The sequence below is a fragment of the Manis pentadactyla genome, chromosome 19 (genome assembly GCF_030020395.1).
Source record: "Manis pentadactyla isolate mManPen7 chromosome 19, mManPen7.hap1, whole genome shotgun sequence".
NCBI lineage: Eukaryota > Metazoa > Chordata > Mammalia > Pholidota > Manidae > Manis > Manis pentadactyla.
Window position 1 is genome coordinate 12579224 of NC_080037.1, and position 21212 is coordinate 12600435.

General features: G+C 39.7%; 1 protein-coding gene across 7 annotated transcripts in view; it reads right to left on the minus strand.

The window, feature by feature from the left end:
- The window catches only part of MIA3 (MIA SH3 domain ER export factor 3), a 62668-nt gene extending 50649 nt beyond the window's left edge, over nucleotides 1-12019 (minus strand). For 4 of the 7 annotated variants that reach the window (XM_036922152.2, XM_036922150.2, XM_036922151.2 and 1 more), the window contains exons 1-4: nucleotides 11833-12018; nucleotides 8892-9025; nucleotides 5928-6014; nucleotides 876-3696 (exon numbers count right to left, since the gene is read on the minus strand). In XM_036922152.2, the coding sequence (XP_036778047.2) occupies nucleotides 876-3696; nucleotides 5928-6014; nucleotides 8892-9025; nucleotides 11833-11965 (3175 nt within the window). In that variant the 5' untranslated portion in view covers nucleotides 11966-12018. Of the gene's footprint in view, nucleotides 1-875; nucleotides 3697-5927; nucleotides 6015-8891; nucleotides 9026-9848; nucleotides 9940-11832 lie in introns of all 7 variants that reach the window. The other 3 variants (XM_036922154.2, XM_036922153.2, XM_036922155.2) reach the window with 3 other exon arrangements.
- Nucleotides 12020-21212: the final 9193 nt, after the last annotated feature.

The following is a 21212-nucleotide window of genomic DNA, read 5'->3' on the forward strand; positions in this document are numbered from 1 at the left end:
AAGATGAATTTCCTGGAAGGCTCATAGTTTACCCTGAAAATTTACTTCCATTTTGCATTTTAATCTAAAATGTATCTGCTTTGATTAAATGCAAAAGTATTCCCCTCCCCAAATTCTCAGGAAAAACCAGCACTCTGGGAAGAAGTATTTATTCTGTGGCTTTATGTCCCCTTGGTATTTGACCAAATACCTTCAATTCAAACACCTCAGTTTGAAAACTCAGCATGGAACTAGGACTCGGCTTCCGGAGGATATCGACTCAAGGTCAATTCAATCAATATGTATTGAATGGCTTCTATATATCAAGAGCTGTGTTGGAAGGCTCTGCATCCTGGTCTGATGCTTCATTAATCTGAATGCAAGAATGCCAGGGCCCAGGTAGCACTGAACTGACTGACGTAAGTGACTGTCTCAAAGAAGCAGGAAAGAACATGACATACACACAAGATCAAAGTTGAAGGGAATAAAGAAACTCAGACAAGGCACTGATTTACAAGTTATGCCAGTCAAATTTCGGTCAGAGAGCAGTTATTGTACGATTAGAAACTGTGTTCAAAAAAGCCCCTTCACAGTTTTACATGAAACTTGTATTTTGTTACAGGTCGACTTTTTGCATCTTTTCATAAAGTTTCCTTTTGAAAATGCTACCAATCCCAAATGTCCGAACAGGAAAACAGGGTAAGAAACCCTTACCTGTGCTCCAGCCTACGAGAAAGATGGCAGGAAGCCACGTGGGATGCCACCGTGCTGCTCTGCCTTTAGGCACACCGAGCAGTGCAGCGCTTTACAAACAAGGCAGGAGATGCTTTGGCAACCCTTCCCCCTCCACCCGGTTTCTCAAGGCTGCGTCACACAGCCACAGGCAGGCACTTTACCTTCCGCTGGTCCACCCCAGTCTTCCTCGGGAGGCTGTGCTGTTCCCAGTGGTACAGTCTCCTCTGCTGTGGAGTGTCTGTACCTGACAAAATAGATCAGGTCTTGAATATCATCTAGCACTGCAGCTTCTTCAAGTATGTTATTTTCCTTCATTCCCAGATCTCTATTTTCAGCCACTCGCGTATACAGCATTTTCTCGGCTACGCTCAGAATTTGTGACTCAGATGCCCGAAAGACCTTATCTAGGACTTTTTCCACATTATAGGGCAGGCTCTCCCGCTGTGCTAATTTCAGCTTTAATGACATTTCCTGGAACATGGCTTCCAGCTCACGGACATCAAAGTACTTCTGGAACCGCTGCAAAGACTGCAGTTCTTTAAAGAAGCCGCCTATGATAGGCAAGTCACTGTGCTCCAGCTCTGTGGCTGTACGCGGAGTCCAGTGAAACGGGCCACCCTCAGGTTCCTCAGAGGCAGACCCCTGGCTTTCTGTGCCCATGAATTTCCCTAAGTCCCCCTGGTCCTCTTCTGAGAGTTCTTCTACTCCAGGCTCTTTTGTGAGCCCTGAGGCCTTCAGGTGTTCCTCAAGGTTGTTTTCTTTAAGATAATCAGAATCTTTTTTCTCAGACACTTCACCTATCTTTGGAGCCTGATTCTTTTTCTTGTCAGGAAAGTCACTTACTTCAGATGGTGTCTGTGCTTTCTGATCTACAAGAGGGCTTTCTTCTTTTTCCACCACTGTATCATCCAGTTCCTTGCCTACTGTGTTCACCCCTTTGCCCACAGTTTCACTTTTTTTTTCAATTTCCAAAATATTACTAGTTTCTTTGTTTTCTTCAGCTTCTGAATCAGTATTAGTGGCACCTATAATAGTTCTTTCAGGGCCTTGCAGGTTAACATCTAACCACCTGTCCTTAATCTCAGGACTTTTTTCTTTAGACTGTTTTGCACTTACAGCATTTTCATCTTCCAGTAGTTCCTCGCAGGTGTAACCATCATCTTCTGCTTGGGGTTTCTCAGCAGGGGAACCTGGAACTTCTGTGCTGTCGGACTGGTGTGCTGGTTCCACTTCCCGTGTGCCCAGTACTGGCTGGTGACGAACGAACTCTTCAGCTGAGGAGTCCTTTTTGACCTCTTCCTCAGAGACCCTTACCTTCTCATTCATTTGCTTATTAACTGCAGCAGCCACATCTCTTTCTCGTTGCCAGGAAAGATTTCTCCCCAGAATGGGACCCTCTTCTTCCAGTTTTCTTGGCAAATCAATTTCACCTGGAGAGAAGAGTGAACGTTGGTTGTGAGTTTTAAGAAGCTGTTTCTCTTCAGATTTCTCACTTGGACGCTCTAATGAAAGCGTGTGTGTTTTGGGTCCACTTACTAGAACATCTACTTTCTCCACACTGTCTTTGGAGGCATTATGCTGATCGTCTCCCAACAGCAGAGCAGTATCTGTGGCTTCCTGTCTCAGCTTTCCTTTGCTCACGTGATTCCCTGCAGCTTTACGCACTGATTCATGCTCCAACCCACCTTCCAAAATCTGCTCTTCAGGTATTACTTCATGGAGCACTCCTTTTGAGATGTGAACAGCTGCTCCTTTTAGGTCCTTTTCTTTGTTATCAAAGGCTGACTTCAATGTCTCTTTATGCTTTTCAGCAGCTGGCAGAGAGTTGAGGTTACTGCTCTGAGTAGAACTGTGAACTGCCCTGCCTTCTCGCTTCTCATCCTCTAGATCTGTCCCATCCTGTACCAGGCCCCTCTTGGATTCCTCAGCTTTATTCCTTTTTCCTATAACGTGAGGTTCTGTGTCCATTTGTGGGTCTTTGTCATCATTTGTTTTAGGAACTTCTACAGTCAAATGACCTTCCTCTGCCTTTTTAGGGGCAGTGTGATCTGTTGGTGATTGCGGTTTCCTCCACTTGCTATCTGGGACTAATGCATTATCATCTTCCTTTTCTTCCCCTGAATTGGAACTCTCCAAACCCACACCTATTTGTTCTTTGCCTTCAGTGACAACCGAGAAGATAGTATCCTCTGAGGTTGTTAGTATATTCTTATCATTGCTTTTGATGCCAGGGGGCTGAGCTGCCTTGAGCTTAACCTCTTCATTCGAATTCTGCTCTTTATCTGTCAAATATTCCTCAACTTCAGATTTCAATGGAGTTTTCATATCTTCTGCATCTATAAAGGTTAGTAATGGTACCTCATCAAAGTTTTCTTTATTCTCCTCTTCTTCCTTCCCAACTATGTAATACTCATCCAATTCCTCATCAAAATCATCTTCCAATGAAGTAACAAGTCTGGTTGTCTCATCATCAGACACAAGTGCATCAGCAGTTGAGCCAAATTTGGTTTTCAAGTCCAGAGTCATGTCTTTTTTCAAAAGTGTATAAGTGCCAATCCTCTCCTGTTCATCTGAGACCTGAGAACTATTGCCAGTTTTGTTGTTTTCACTTTCTGGCACTTTTAATTTATCTTGCAGTTTCTCTTCAAAAGGTTCAAATAAAGATTGGTCTCCTGGTGCATGATCTGTTTGACTGTTTCCATGGGGGAGGTTCTTCTGAGTTCCAAAGCTTTCCCTAAGTTCTTGAGTGTTTTCTGAGAATACATCTTCACTTTCCTCTGAGTTGGCTTCTGTTGGTTCAGGTTCAGGGTCACTGTGCTCAGATACTTCAGGAAGCTTTTCCACTGGCTGAGAAGTTTTTTCTAGAGCTTTCTCAAAATCTCCACTTGCAGAATTGTCCAATTCCAAAAATCCTAAAAGTTCTTCTACATTATAATTATCAAAATCATCTCTTCCCCCATCAAAACAAATAAAATCTGTCTCCTGTAAGGGAAAGAGAGAATTGGCATGTCACAAACCAAATGTCACAAGAGCAAACTCTTACACATGCTAATAATAGAGATAACCTCAAATTTATGTTTGACCCTAGAGGGGCCTTTGTGCCAACTGTGGTTGATCACTGTTCTTGGGAGCTGTGGTATACAGAAGCTGGAACCCCTGCCTGAGTAATGCTCCTGGCTGCCCTTCATTCTCTCTTCCCCAGGGAAGGAAGGATTAATGTGGCTGGTGACTTGGCTCTGTACCACCCCTGCTTTGTGTTTGGGACCTGACGGAGGGAGCACACATCCTTTCTCCTCCATGCTGTCTGTTTTATAGAGACAATCCCCCTTGAAGATCCCCACCCCCACCATTAGCTCTCTCTGTGGCTGGGTAAGTCTGTCTTATTCTAGACTGCAATACTAGAAAGTCCATTATTTCTGTACACTTGAGCCATGTTCAGCAAAAAGCTTAATAATGGGGACATTTTGGTCTCTATCTGCCTGACTCTTGGGTCTCTCAATTTGTTCTGAGCACAAGTGGGAAAAAGTAGGCTATCACTTACTGGGTCTCCCAACTCCCAATATCTAAGCTTAATGTTGTAGGAATTCACCTCATAATAATTTGTCCAGGAAAATCTGGAAGACCATCCAGCCTCTCTATCATCATCCCTGTTAGGCTATACTTCTCTGCTTACCCAGCTAGAAACAGGCAGATCATCTTGCTCTCAGGCTCTTATTTTACATGGATTTTTGGCTCACATTCTCTTTGGATTAGGAAAGATAAATCAACTTAAAGTATCCTATTGAAATACAGGTGCATGGGAAGTAAAAATTTAGAGGGACAAAGAATGGTGTCAAGGGGGCTCCCGACTTAATTATGACCACAAGTACAATTTGAAAACAAGATTCAGTAAGGGACATACTGTCCTCTAAATCAAGGTTCTGGGTGTCATTAATATCTGCTTTCAGGACTATGTATACATCTACATTCTTCCTTTCCTCTGCTAATGAACAAACTACATAAAAGGACCCATTAACAGAGGGAAGAGTTAAAAAACCAACAAAGATAATTTTCCTCTAACTAAACTTTCACAGTACTCTGGGGATAGCTGACCACTGTAGTAGGGAAAAAATGATTTCCTCTTTTCATCACATGCATATCTAAGACATTTTCTTAATACTGTGGGAAGCATGCAGTAAGAAGTACAATGAGCAGGCAGAATAATCCCACCAACTGAGATCTCTGTGACCAATGAACTCCTCTCTCGCACTCACATCCTGGGCAGTCTCTTCACTAGGAATGAGGCCAAACAGGCAATAAGGCTGATTTTATGACCCTAAAATTATCAAGAATTTTAAGAATAGTGATGGCAATATTAAGATAGCAATTTCAAGACTTCATCCATTCTGCGAATTTCATCTGAGGATCGCCCTAGGTCAGCAGCTTACCTGCTCTGCAGCAACTTCAAAGAGCTGCTCAAAGATTTGTGATGAAGGTGGGTACCAACTGCTGTAAGTTTTGAAACTCCAGAAACTAATCAGCTGAAATGAGGACCCCAGAACACAAAATCCTTGTCATCATAAAGTTGCTTTTAAGTCAGTGTGCCCTACACGAACGCTTTATAGAATATGCCGTTGGCTCCTTGCAATTATGAGAATGGACCTCATCTGAAACTCTCAGGTTTCCCTTTTCAAATCTATAACATGATTGTAATCCCTTAAATCACCAGAGAGTACATAATAAGAAAACCTTGTAAATATTTCTGGCCTAGTACATAAGTCAGGGTTTGACTAATTTAACTTGACTACTATATATTTAAAATGTCTAGTAGCCATATAATGAGTAGTTTTCAAATTGAGACACTTTCTCCTTTTGCTTGTAAAAAGAAGTATTTGCCTCTTTAATTTAATAACTAAATACAAAGATATTGAATTCTTAATTTTTTTCTAATAGAAAGACACAAAGAAAACTTTTTATAGAGGAGTCCACAGCCTTATATAACAACTGCTTGAATGTATTAGATAAGGGTCAGATTATGACATAAAGTACCATGTAAATTCTTCCCAAATTCTTTTTTTCTATTTTTGAATGTAGTCTAATTCTAAATTAAAATCTGAGACACAAATGTTAACTTGTTTTTTTCTAACCAAAACACATTTAAAGACTTTGGAAATGGTTAAATGAATATAATGGATGAATTTATGATTGAGAACCCCCCAAAGTCCACAACTTACATCTGCTGGAACTTGTAACTCCTCTTTAGTGTATTCATAAACTACCTGGATTAAACCCTTTGGAAAATATCCAAAAATACGCCCAACCTACAGGAAAGAATGGGGAAAAGAAACAAAGATCACTCAAACTTCTGAACAAGAAATGTGAATGTGAGACTTCTTGGTAGTTGGAAAAAATATACAAATAGATTAGATCACTAGATATAACAAGAAGACATAGTTGCCATTATAATTACACAGATTATTAGTCTAATAAAAATTAAGTATAGGATATTGTAGAACCAACTTTCTAAAACCACTTAAGATTTCTTTGAACGTTTTGTTCAGCTTAAGTCTAAACAAAGGGCACATAAGTTAGATTTCTAAAGTAGATAAAAGATCTGCATAAGAGAAGATTATTGTATATTATATGATTAAATCTATGCAAATCAAAGCTGCTTAGAAACACAATTCCAAATAACCTCTAACAAGAATTTGCCTGCATATTTCATAGCATGGCTCAGAAGCCAGTACTTGTAAGTACTTCTTATACCACTAAACAACAGCCATGAAAATTAAGTGAAAAGAAAATTTCTGAGATGTATGACCACTACAATGAAAGGCAAATATTTACTGATATTAAGGTCTGCACTAGCTTTTCAAAACCAGATTTTCAAGTATTTGGGGAGGAAATAAAATTCATACTAATTTACACATAAAGTTTTCATTTCATGCAAAGTAAAGCTATTCTATAGAAAATAAGCCCATTTATCTGCAACACTAACAGTTAAGGTATATAAAGTGTGTCCTCATGAGAAACATACAATTTTTACTAGCTAGTCTGAAAGGGAGCAGCAGATCTCTTTCGCAATCATTAAAGAAGAATACACAGATCAAATGCACAGAAAGAAAAAAAAGTCTATCTTATCACTAACTCCTAAAATATCTTTATTATGAATGCCCTTGTATCTGACAGCAGACTGTCTTAAAGATTAGATAAGACAGGGCAATTAAGATTGCCATATCAGCAGTTAAGTTTGAAACTTTATTATATTTTATATGATAAAGAAACCAAAAAAGACTGCAGGATGAATACTAAGGAACAGAAGCAAGAATCATTTTGAAAGTTAAACAGAGTTTTCAATTTCCTAAAGTATAAGGTTCATGAAATTAGAGGGGAGACTGAGGGAAAATATTTTTTTTTCTTCTTGGGAAAATTTTAGGAGAAAATCTGGAAAAGGGAAAGAAATCAAAGATATATGGAGAAAGGAAATACACTGACCTTTGTGTAACCTTTGTCAATCAGGTCATATAAAACTCTATACTTTTAGATTGGGAGTTATCCCATTTCTTATGATCTGACAAAAAATGTTACAGGATCATGTCCTCTCATGACTGGAAGTAATCCTTTTATCTGATTTATCTTCCATATTTCATCCCTGCCAAGGAACTGATGATTTTGGGAAATTACAAAGAGCAGAAATTGTTCAACAAAACAAATTCTGCAAAAGCACTATCAGGACAAAGATATGTTAAGTGCCTCTGCCCTGAAAGGAAATATTCAAAAGGAAGATGGGTAAAATATGAGCCCTTTCTTTAGAGCTTTTGACTTTATAGGAGTTAAGAGAGTACACAAACTCATCCCAGTAAAGGCAGTAAAAAGTCATGCCACATGAGCAGTGCAAGCAAAGAACCACCTAAACAATTATGAGACACCAAAGATCCCTTCTGGCTGGGTGCTGCGGCTGTGCTTCCCTAAGAAGGCAGGATGAGAACTGGAACTCAGAAAGACTGGCAGGCTTTCTTGAGATGACTATGGTCATAAGCAAAAACATGAAGGTAGGAAAATGCTAGTCAAGTTCACATATCCAAATGCTCCAACTTAACCACTATGTTGCTGATGAAAAATGCAGGCTCAGTACATGGAAAATACGTTCCAAGAGTAAAGATTATCAAGAAACCTCATGTGGTAGACTTGAAAGAAACAGAATAGATTCTTCTTTGTATAGAGTGATTCGACCAGAATTCTGCCTAAATGCAAAGGGCTGTACCTGACCAGTTGGCCTTTGAAGATTCCTCCCTAGGAATCTGGAGCAGCAACAAAATCTATCTATTTTTCCCTATGAGGGCTTCTCAAGCCTTATTTTCTGTTGTGTTTTATTGAAAAGGAAGGTTTTTACAGTTGGCACATTTTTCTAAGGTTGGACAAACCTAAGGACACCAAATACTACTTTCAGTTAATACAGTACACACATCACGCTTTTTAACAAGGAAAGAACAATAACTCATAAGACTCTCTCAGGTCACTCCTAGTGAATCTCATTAAAAACATCAAAGCATGACGCATTCGCTGATTTCCATATCTGACATCAAGGCACCTGTAAAACTGCCTGGGAACAGTGATGCTGGAGGAACCTCCAGAAGCGAGTGTCTGAAAAGCAGGAAAAGGATGACCCAGAAGTTGCAAACAAACAAGAAAGCACACAGTGGAAATGACATATCGCTTTTCTAACAGACTAATAACAGCACACGATTAGATTCCCAGAGCCTGCCACCTTTTGACGAATATTAATAATTTAGAAAAAAAGAAATACTCATAAAATCAACTTTAAATGTGAATGCCTGAAACACTATCTCGAACATAGTTTACAGAATTAAGTCTAATGCCCATGAATCCTTTCTTTTAAAAGCAATGAAACAGAATTCTTAGGTTTTACCATTTCAACCTTTACTTTATAAGGAGCACCCATGGGTGATATGCCCTAGGGCTTGATGCTGAGAAGCAACAGCCAGACGCAGTTCGGTTCTGTGCTGAGCCTCTACTCTCTGCCAGGCCTGCTGGCTAGGAACAATCACCTTTTTTCAAAATCTAGCATAGAGGACAGGTTAATTCCATCAAAGACTCTAAGAAAAGTTATTTAAATCTACACTGCTCAAAAAAGCAATAAAAAGTAAGAAAATAAAGTATGTCCAATTTTTACTTACACTGCCAGCCCAAACTTCAGGCGATCTCCCTGACAGCTTATAGTAGACATATACAGTGTCACCTTTTTTAAAATTCATGAAACGACAATCCGGACCTGTAAAATCTTCTAGAGCTTCACCCCGGTACATTAACACTGTATATAAAGAGAGGGGGAAAAAAAAAAACGAGCTATCAGGATTCAGTTTTCACATACCATACTGATTTATCAGGAAATATAATAATCCACTGTAAACAGCAATTGAGTTTCTCCAGTACTCTCTGGAATCAATCACTTTCAATTCATATGTTCAAAGTATCTAAAATCTTTAGAGCTTTATCAGTTAAAAATCATGACAACCTTTGCAAATAGAGGAGAGGGAAACTCCCTAGTTTTCTTGATGGATAATGCTGAGGAAGAGCAATGTCTACCACCACACATAGCTGGTCTCAGGTGAAACTCTTGGTTCTTTCTCTAACCTTCTAGAGAACCTTCAATTGTTGCTATTACATAATTATAAAAAGCTTCATTTTGCAATTAGGTAAAATTCAAGGGCAGATTCTGGCTAGCTTAAGCATGGTTACACACAGAGGTAATAGGGAACTGAGGAGAGCGCACAGGAACCCCCCCAAGGGGTCAATTAACTTGAACTAACACTAAAAGGCACTATCTTTAAGTAGCTGTAACTACAGTCAGGAGGCAGTAAACACTGTCAATTTCATTTGCAGCCAAGTTGTTCTCTCCACACAGTATTTGAATAAATGAACAGGAAAGAATATCACACCGTATTACGGATCCAATACATTACAAAGCAATGTGAAAGCATTATGAAAGTAAAGAGTGGTGATTGTATCCAACATTAAGAAGGTTTCAACACAAAGGGAAAATGACCTTATTTTTTTCTTTCTATAAACAAAACCAAAAGTAGACATCACATGTGGCAGGGACAAGCAAATTATGAGAACTGTTCAGTAGTTACCTTCAGTCTTAAAGTGCAGGACTTAAATCACACTCAATCTAGAAACTAGTAGTAGCAGTGTTTTTCTTTTTGTTGGCCAAATACTCAGTTTCTGATGTAAGATGAAATGGACAATAAATACAATTTAAAAGCAGAGAAAAAGAAGAATGAAATGGAAAAACAGTTTTTCTAAAGGCCAATTAGCAACAAATACATTAAAATGTATCTTCAAATACGTATTTGAGGGACAAACGTATAGATTCTAAGGGGATTGTTTTGATTTTGATGGTAAAATCTATTTTAACACATGGGAGCATCCTAATCCAGACGTAATTGAGAGGCCAGGTTGAAGGAGATGGACAATTCAGGATTGAGGATTCTGTCAGAACTGGAACTGGCAATGTTTCTCTTGTTCTCCCTCAGAAGAGAATGTTGAGGATTTGTAATCAATGAGACTGGATCGGCTGTCTGCAAAGCACACAGGAACACCTCACACCTTAATACAACACAGCACGTGGGGCTGCTGCCACTTGTGTGGTCACATCTGTTTGGACACAAGCCATTTCTCATGCTATGTGACAGCTAAGGGCCCTTCCAACACCGTGTCTCCATAGGGAGAACACATCAGAGATGTGATGCTCCATAACTAGTTTTAAGTAACCCAGGTAACAGTGCTTGAATGCAAAGAATAGCAAACATTTTGCCACAGACAACCCTGCTTGCTAATAATCTGGGCTTGCTCCGAGAAAACTGGAGGAAAAAAAATCTTGGAAGTTGCTCAGCTTTTGTAGTGTTTACTTACATCAGCCCTAGAGTTACCTCTAGGAATGGCTCAAGACAAATCAAAGACTGCCTCCTTTCTTTTCTTTAATGGCGTTGCAGTGATACAAACTCTTCAAATCATGTAATGTGTTTTTTAATAACACCAATTTGAATATAAAGAGCTTATATAAAGAGAATATAAACTGTAGGCTTATGACTTTTTCAGAATGAACATTTTTCTACACGTATTGATTAACATTTATGAACCACCGCTTCCGAACGCAGTCATCATCAGTAAATTACAAGGTTATTTGAGACCAGCCATAAGAATGATCCTGGTCGGGCAAGAACGAGATACGCGGTTCCAACAACGTTAACTGACTAAGGCTGACTGGGTTTAAGAAGACCCCTGCAGGGTTTATTATTATTACTTTAATAATCCTTTTCATCTCAGCCTGGAAATCTTGCTCTCCTCACCGCCCACAGCGTCACCCCCATCCACCCCCAAACCTAATTCGAGATTGGGGAAAAATTCCGCTTTCGGCGCAAGGAAGAGGAGGCTGCCAGTCCCAGGTGGCCGATGCAGATCCTCGGCCTTTTTCGAGAGTGAAAGATTTTGGCCTTTCTGGCGCCCTCTCTGCCTGGCTGTTCGCAAGGAGACTTCCAAGCACAGAAATGACAGAACTGAGGCAGAGCCCGGGCGGAGACCTTGGAATACGTTGCATGCCTAGACTCCGGGCTCGTCCCAAACCTAAACTCCAGTCCCTGTTCAATAAACCGTACGAGCCCCCAGTCCGAGAGAAGCAGAAGGGCGAAGGAACGCACCCTTCCCGAGTGCCAGCATCAACCTGCGGCAGGGAGTACGCCCACCGAGCCCTCGGAGCATCTGCCCCCGGCTGCACCCAACGAGGTCCCCGCAGCAGGGACAGGCAAGCGCTCAGATGCAACGTGGAAAGCCCAGGGCGCGCGGCGCGCAACCCCATCTCCCCTCGGAGCCCGGGCGGGCCGGGGAGCAGCAGCTGCGCGCTGCCTCTGGGACACCCGGCGGCCACCTCCAGCCCCCAAGCCCCGCCTCAGTCAGCAAAGCGAAAATGAGACGCTGGCAACAAGTGGGAGGTGCAGCTCCCCTGCGCTCTGCCCGCCCGGCCGGCGACCCCCCGGCCGGCCAGCGGGGCCGCGGAGCTCCCACCCCCGCGCAGCCCCGGCGCGGCCGCCCCCGGCCCCCGGCCCTCGGGGCACTCACTGCTGCATTCGTCGTCCGCGCAGAGTTTGTGCTCCGAGAAGCGCCGATCTGCGGCTGAGCTTCTCTTGCCCGGCACCCGCCAGGGCGGCCCGAGCAGGAGCAGCCAGAAGAGCAGCCCCGGCGCCGCAGCCATGTTGTGGTCACCTCTGGGGAGCCGGCGACGCGGAGGCGGCGGCCGGGGCGGGCGCCGGGGGCGGGGGTGGGGCGGGGCGCGGAGGGGCGCCGCCTCCCGGAGGTCCCCGGGTTCCCGGCTGACACGTCAGCGAGGGACGGGGGAGGTTGGGGGGGGCTCCTGGAGGGGCTCGGCGGGAGCTCCGACCTGCGCCCCGGCGCCTTGTGCTCCGGGCGCTGCCGTGGCAACCGGGATTCTATAGCTTCTCCCTCGCCCAATCGCCTGCCTTCGCCCCGTTGCCTTCGCAGTCGGCCCTCCGCGCGACTCCAGTCCTCGCTCGCCCCTTCTGAGTCCTTGGGACCCTCGGCCCCGCGTCCTCCCAACAACAGGGCCTTTCTGGCGCCTTCTCGTAGCTTCTCATTTCTGGTCCGTACCAAACCAGCCCGCCCTAGACCCCCATTCTTGGTTTGGTACCTCCTTTTCGGAACTACCAAATCCCACGCACGATTTGCCATTGCTGGCTCTTTCTCCTGCAGACTCCCAGGGGTTCCTTGGGGTTCCATCCTGTGACCTTTGATGAGAAAAGAGGTGTGTGAGAGTGGAATGGCGGGCTGGGGATGTAAATTAGAGCCCGTAGCCCACTTGGTCTTTTTTTGAGCCAGGGGATAGATGTAGTCAGTGGGTAGCCTTGCTGAGATCTTCAGATTCTTGGGGCTTTATCCATAAGGCAAGAAGTAATTAAATTCGACACAAATGTGTTGAGCTTCCATTGCAGGCTACCATTTAATGCCGACACTGGACAAAGCAGTAGTTTGCTATAGGTGAAGTTGTAGGTCAAGACAAGATATCTAGCCCTTGTCTAAAGAAGCCCACAATTCGGTGGAAACCAACTGACATAAATACGAATAAAGAATAAATTTCTGAGTAGGGAAAAGCCAGTTAATTACAGCTAATATTTATTAAGCTTTCTTTAGGTCCAGGTGTTATTCTAAGGTCTTTATATGTATCAGTTCCTTTAATCTTCACAACAGTAGTACCTCACAACAGTATATCGTATTATACCTTCATTTTTGAGATGAACAAATTGAGGCATTCTCACATCGAGTGAGTGATGGTCCTAAGACTCAAACCCAGGTAGTACACTCCCTTTAAACCACAATTCGGTAGAGCCTCCATCAAGCAACATGCAGTTTTTGTATGTTCTTGCTGACCAGGGAAAGCAAAATCTTTTTTAAATCACAATGCAACTGAATTATCTATATATGCGATTAAAAAAAAAAAGTCTACAAGCTCACAGGTCAGCCCAGGGAAAAGTAGCTATAATGTTCTGGCTTTACATTTGCCTGTGAACAACTTCTGCTAAGGTTTGACTTAACACCAGTTAAAGCCATCAGTGGCTTCCCAAATCACTTGGATTCTTTAAAAGCAAGAGGAAAGAATGTGGCCTATGCAATCCATATCAATGAATCAAGAAAAATGTATCATGTTCACAGAGAAGTTCAGAGTTGTTTTGTCTACAGGAGCCATGAAATGTCCCATGTGGTTCCCACGCTGTCTGGAGAAAATGGACAATGGATACGGTCACTGGTCACCCAGGTGGTGGTGCCTTTAGGCAGTCTTCATTGCTTTCCCACCCCCTTTGCGTTTGTTTGCTTTAGAATCTCAGGTGTGTGGGATAGGCATCTCCATCTTAATATGGGAAAGACCAAGCTCTTCATTTTCTCTCCAAACCCTGCTCCTTTCAGTCTTCCCTATCTCAATAAATAATCATTTTAATTCCTGTCTTCCAGGTGCTTATTAAAAACTTACAAACCATTCCTGACATCTCTTTCTGTTACACCCCAAGTCTAATCCATCAGCCAAACCTGTGCACTGTTTTAATAGCTTTATTGGAATATAATTGACATATAATAAACTGCAGACATTAAAGAGTACAATTGGATAAGTTTTGACATATGCATACACCCATGAAACCACCACAATCAAGAAAATTAACACATCATCCCTGAAAGAGTCCTCATGCTCCTTTAGAATCCCTCCCTCCCCCCACCTGCCTATCTCCAATCTTCTGTTGCTGTAGATTGATTTGTAATAATTTCTAGAATTTCATATAAATAGGATCATACAGTATGTATTTTTTTTGTGTGACTTCTTTCACTCAGCATAAGCATTTAAAATACAGCCAGAATCTGACCACTTCTCATCATCTCCTGTGCTCACACTGTGGGCTGAGCCTCCATCATCTCTCACCTGAGATTCCAGTAGCCTTCTCACTGTTTTCCATACTCATGTCCCTGCTTTCCTAAAGTCTATTGTCTCAATAGTAGCCAGAGGGACTATTTCATGATACACATTTCGTCATGTCTCTCCTCTGCTCAAAACCTTCCTATGGCTCCCCACTTCCAAGTAAAATGCAATGACTTTGTTATGAACTGTGCTTCTTATTTTATCTGACTCCATTCATCCCTTTTACCCCCATTTCCTTACACTCTCCCCTTGATCTGTTAGTCCCACTTAAACTCACTAAGCTCACTCCTGCATCAGAGCATTTGTGATTGCAATTTTTCCTCAACCTGGAATAGTTCCCCCAAATAATCCACATGGCTAATCAGTTCCTTCCCTTCATCAAGTGTCTGTAACACCATCATATCTCATTAGAGAGGCATGCACCCTACATAAACTAGAGCTCCTTCCATGATTATCTAGCCCATCATTCTGCTTTATTTTTCTTTAGAGCACTTTCTACCTGCCTTACATTTGTTTATCTATTTGACTGCTCTCCTACCCCAAAGATAAACTCCACAGGAGCAAGGAATTTGTCTGTTCATGACTGTAACAGAAGTGCCCAAGAAAGTGTCTGGAATGTATGAGGTACTCAATAAATTGTTGGATAAACCCATGTTTATACTCACATAAGCTCACTACACTATTAACCTACATAGAGCTTCCCTATGTAAATATTACTGAGAGAAAATATGCCATGAGAACAAGATATTTTGTGTCTTCCCCTCAGATACTGGGAACAGAACCTGGAACATATTTATTGTTGATTGAGAGCATATTTATTGCAGAAGGAGTGAATGAAATTGCACTGTACTTTTTCCCTCTATACTACCAGAATATTAAAGCAGATCAGTGTAATTTTTTCTTATTTCTATTTAGAGTAGAATTAATCACAATTCATTGGGGGAAAAAGCTAAATTCCAAGATGACCTAATTCAATATTACTTTACTAATATCTACTTTGACTAATATTCAGATACTTTCACATGAAAAATGAGAGTTCTGAGTTACTGAAGGACTGGCTGCTTAGTTTGTAGATTTTCCAGGGCTCTGATTTATCTGCATTCTTTTTTTATTATGTTTATTGCCTTAAATAGACATTAACAAGTTTGGCAGATAAAAATTTCTCAGCTGACCACAGTGAGGGCGGTGGCAGTAATTCTTCCTGCCAGCATGTATATAAATTTCAGTGGATGAGTCAGCATTGATTTTTAATAACATTAAATATGATGCTTAAAATAAATCCTAACCCCAAATGTACTATTTGTTAACAGTTCAAATGTATTTTTCACTGCATAAAGGTTGTGTAGAACTTTTAAAAAAAAATAATGTGTTTAGTTTGGGGGTGGGGCATAAAAACATGAAGATACGGAGGGTCCTGACCTTAAAGAATTTGCAGTCTAATTGAGAAGACAAGACAAATACATCTGAAACAAATAGAAGACAGCATAACAACATATGTCATTTTAAGCTTCCCATGATGCCTGCCCTGGAACATCCAGAAGGCCTAACACTGAAGTTACCAGAAAGAACCCGGTCTGTTGTCAACTATGAAAGCAGTCAGAATCTAGAGAAGGGTGTGAAACATTTATTGAGGACCACGCTTCCAGCCAAGATGGAGTAACAGGACCAGATTTACCCTTCCACATTAAACACCTAAAAAAAAACTGGACGAAGCATATAAAATAACAATTTTTAGACACTGGACAACAAGCAGTGTAGGACAATGATCCCTAAAATAAGGGGAACAAAGGAAGTGAGAGCTATGATTGCCCCAGCTTACTCCCTGCATAAAGTTTCCAGACCACAAAAAGAGAAGGGAAACTCAAGCAGGTGATCTCCTTGAAAATCTGGGAAGGTCAAGGCAGCTGGAATTTGCAGGGAAGAGGGCAGGAGAGAAGAGGGCTGTATGGAGAATAGAGAACTGTACAGGCAAAGCTCCAGAAATCTGCAGAGGGTTTCTCTCAGGCCTTCAACTGAGTAATGATAAGTCCATGTGTGAAGAGCTACCTGGGGCAGGGAAAGAACCACAAAGAATGCAGAGAGAATTGTTGGAATACAGAATAGTTTGTGCTCCCACCAGCCAGAGTGGAAAACCTATAATAAACAGGGCATCAGGTAGAGTGCTCAATTAAGAGGAAAATATCACCAAAGATTGAAAGATACTCTAATAAAGCTTAAAAGCAAGCCTTGAGAGGATCAAAAATGTTTCCAAGGAAACTAACTGCATGAAACAATATCAACATGCCAAAGAATGAAACTGAATGCTACCTTACACCATACACAAAAATTAACTCAAAATGGATCATAAACCTAGATGTAAGAGCTGAAACTATAAAAATCTTAAAAGGAAATATCTTCAAGTAGGCAATGGCTTCTTAGATATACCACCAAAAGCACAAGCAACGAAAGGAAAAGATAGATAAATTCGATTCTATCAAATTTAAAACTTCCATGCTTCAAAGGACATCATGCAAAAAGTGAAAACAATAATCACACAGAAGGACCTCAATAACCACAATGTGGAAGTGCCTCAAGAAGCGGAGTTATATAACCAATTTCACTCCTGTGCATAAAACCAAGAGCAATGAAAACATCTACACAAAGCCTTGTACACAAGTATTGGTAACATCATTATTCATAATGGCCAAAAATGGAAACAACCCAAATGTCTGTTATAAATGATGAATCAATAAATAAAATGTGGTATATCAATACAATGGCCATAAAAAAGTATGAAGTACTGACATGCCACAACACGATGACTCTTAAAAACATTAGGCTGAGTAAAAAAGCCAACCACAAAAGACCATATATTGCATGGTTCCGTGTAAGTCTATAGAGTCTATAGAGACAAGTCTATACAGAAAGTAGATTATTTGTTGTCTAGGACTGTCACAGATGAGGGATCTGAAGGTGACAGATAAAGGGTACAAGAATTCTCTTTGAGGTGATAATAATGTTCTAAAATCGATTATGGTGATGCACATCTCTGAATACACTAAAAATGTTGAATTGGAAACTTGAAATGCATGAATTGCTTAATTATGTGAATTGTATGTCAGTAACACTATTATAAAAAAAAGAGAATTAAAGACTCCCATCTCCAAAAGCAAATGTCTAAATGTGCAAAAAAAATATTTTCAGAACCCAAAAGCTCAAAGAATTCATTACTAGCATATCTACACTATAAGAAATGCTGAAGCCCTTTAGGCAAGAAGAAAATACCAGATTGAAATCTGAATCTACACAAAAGAATGAAAATATAAGAAATGTATATATGTGAACAAATATGTAATATATTTTTATTTAAAACACATAGAATATAAAATACCTTTTCAATTTAAAAATCTCTTTAAGAAGTGTTAACTATTTAAAGCAAAAGTAATAATGTATTGTGAGGTTGATAAAATATGTATAAGCAAAAATGTATGACTGCAATAGTATAAAAGCAGGGGAAGGGAAATAGACATATACTGTTGTAGAGACCTAAAACTATAATGGATGTGAAAAAATATCACATGAAGATGTATATTATAGACCCTGTAACTACAATAACAAAAACAAAACCACAAGAGTTATAGCTGGTAAGTCAACATAGGAGAAACACATTCTTAATTAATCCAAAGGGAGAAAGAAGAAGAGAAAAAAGAGATAAGACAAATAAAAAGGAAACAGAAAGACCATAGATTTGAACCTAATCATATTAATAGACTAAATGTTAATAGCCTAATGCCCTTTTAAAAGGCATAGATTTTCAGATTCAATTTCAAAAACCACAAGACTCAACTATATGGTTCCTACAAGAAAACACACTTCAAATATAAAGACAAATAAGTTAAATGTTAAAAAAGATGAACCAAGCTAACACTAACCAAAAGGAAGCTGGAGTAACCATATTAGTATCAGGCAAACCAGATTTCACAGCAAAGAGTATTACTGGGTTAAAGGAAATCATTTCATAATTTTTAAAAAGTCAACTCATCAAGAGGACATAACAATTTTAAATATTCGTACAACTAATAAGAAAGTTTCAAAATAAATGAAGCAAAAACTGGTGGAAGAACTGCACATATTCACAATTATAGTTGGATACTTCAACATCCGTCTCTCTCAATAATTGATATAAGTAGACAGAGTCAATAAGAATATGTAAGACTGAAACAATACCGTCAGTTAACTTGACCTAGTTAATATCTTTAGAACAAAGCAGAAATATACATTCTTTTCAACTGTTTGTGGAACATTTACCATATTATAGACCATAGAACAATAATATTAAAAAAAATTCAAAACATGCAAAGTATGGTTTTTGACCACATTGAATTCAATTAGAAATAAAGAATAGAATGATATCTGGAAGATCTCCAAATTTTGGAAATTAAATAACAAATTTAAATAACCCATGAGCCAATGTGAGAAATTAGGAAGTATTTCACAGTGAATGAAAATAAAAACACAACAGATCAAAATTGTGGGATGCCACTAGTGAACTACTTGGAGGGAAACTTACAGCCTTAAATGCCTATATTAGAAAACCATAAAGGTCTCCAATCAATAATTTCTGCTTCCACGTTAAGAAACTTGAAGAAAAAGAGCAAATTAAAAACCAAGTAGTAGAAGAAAGGAAATAATAGAGGTAAGCTCAGAAATTAATAAAATTGGAAGAGAAAAGAGAAAATCAATGAAACCAAAAGTTGTTTCTTGAGAATCTCAATAAAACTTATAAACTGCTCATTAGACTGAGGAGGAAAAAAGAGAGAGATGGCACTAATTACCAAGATCAGAAATTAGACAGGACACCATACTGATCCTATAGACATCTGAAAAATATTAAGGGAATATTATGAATATTATGCCGATAAACCATACAACTAAGTTGAAATGGACAATGTCCATTAATCTTGACACTTACCACATACCATACACAAAAATTGACTGGAAATAGATCATAGACCTAAGTATAAGAACTAAAGCCATAAAACTTCTGGAAGCCCATATGTGAGAAAATATTTGTGCTTTGGGTTTGGCAAAGATTTTTAAATACACACAAAAACTATAATGCTAAAAGAAATAAATCAATAAATTGGCCTTCATCAAAATAAAAACTTTTGCTCACACTTCCACATTCACTGTTATGAAGATGGAAAGGTAAGCTATAAATGGGGAGAAAATATCTGTAAAACATATATCCAGCAAAGGAATTGTATCTAGAATATATAAATAACTATTATAGCTTACTAATAAGAAGACAAATAACTCAATTTGAAAAAAGTGGGCCAAAGGCTTGAACAGATACTTCATCAAAGAAGATAACACATACGGCAAATATGTATATGAAAGGATACTCAATGTCATTAGTCATTAGGGAAATGCAAATCAAACCACAATGAGATATTATTGCATATCTACTAGAATGGCTAAAATTAAAAAGACTAATCAAAAGTGTTGACAAGGATGAGGGAAACTGGATTTTTCATAACACTACTGGTTATAATTTAAAATGGTATAACCACTTTGGAAAACAGTTTGGGAGTTTCTTTAAAAATTAAAACACACCTGCCATGTGAACCCAGTCTTTCCACTCCTAGGTATTTACTCAAGAGGAATAAAAGAAGTGTATATCCACACTGAGACTCATTCACAAATGTTCATATTGGCTTCATTGAAAAATACATATAATTCCATTTATATAAAATTCTAGAAAATTCAGACTAATCTATAATGACAGTGTTTTTGGTGACAGGGCAGGGAGGCAAGAGGTAGACACAAAGAAACTTGAGGGTGATGGATGTGTTCTTTGTCCTGATTGTAGTGATGGATTCAGGTGTGTATGCTTGCTCCAGAACTCAGAAAACTATACGACTTAAATATTTAAATATAATTTATACCTCAATAGAGTTGTCCAAAAAAACTATATGGGGGAAAAGTAATTTGTAATACTAGAAGGAAAGAGATGAGATATGGTTATCCTCAAAGTTAACTGAAGACTTATAAACCAGGTAAATCCTAGTAAAGGTCTTTAAAAATAAAAACCCTCTGATTGGTTCTAATATAGTAAGACAGTAAAACAACAAACACCATTTTTTTGCTGCCTGCACAGTGTCATTTCCTACCGGGCATCCTGAGATCTTCTTCCTTTCTTCTCTCTTCCCAGATTTCTGGCTTCTTTTGTGTCCAGTGTCATCTCTGATGTCCAGTGTCTAGAAGATGGGTCCACCTTTTATATCCATGCCCCCAAATCACCAATCTTGGCTCTACTCACCAATGTGGAGGATGACACTGGATTATATTTTTCAGAGTGGTAACTCCTAAAATATAAACAAATTTCTCTTGCTAATACCAATTACTTCTTTTACTAAGAATGTTGGGTGGTGGGAGGCCAAAGAACCCTGCAAGACAATAAATGCTAAAATGAACTTTGATACAAATTCTAAGCACTGAAGAGTTAAATAAAGGAGGAAAGTAAATGATGGTGCTGGGATTTGAGTTAGGTCTTGGTGAGTAGGTAGGATTTACATTCTAAAAGGCAAGGAAAGGGCAAGTGGAGAAAACGTGAGAGAATAGAGCAGAAGGATAGCAAAGAAACCTAATCTTACTAGAGTGAAATGATCCACTGTATGGTAGTGGAAAACATATTTGGGTGGCTATTGTAGGTCAGATCATGATAGCAGTTGAAAATCAAGCACATGGATTTAGACTTAATAAAGTAAAAAACAGAAAGCTTTCAGACTTTGAGTAAAGGGAAGAACTGAAGTAGAATTTAAACAAATATCCTCTTCTGAAAGCCAAGGAGAATGTAGTTTTGTGTTGGGCATGGCCAGTTAAATCCTTCCCTGCAATGAAAAAGTCATGTCAGGAATATGTTCTACTGTGAGTGAGTCATATACAAGGCAAAGTTTCTATCAACATGGACTATTTGTCTAGTACTGACAAATATTTTCCCAATTTCTATTATAACAAAGAGAGAAACTCAAACATCTGA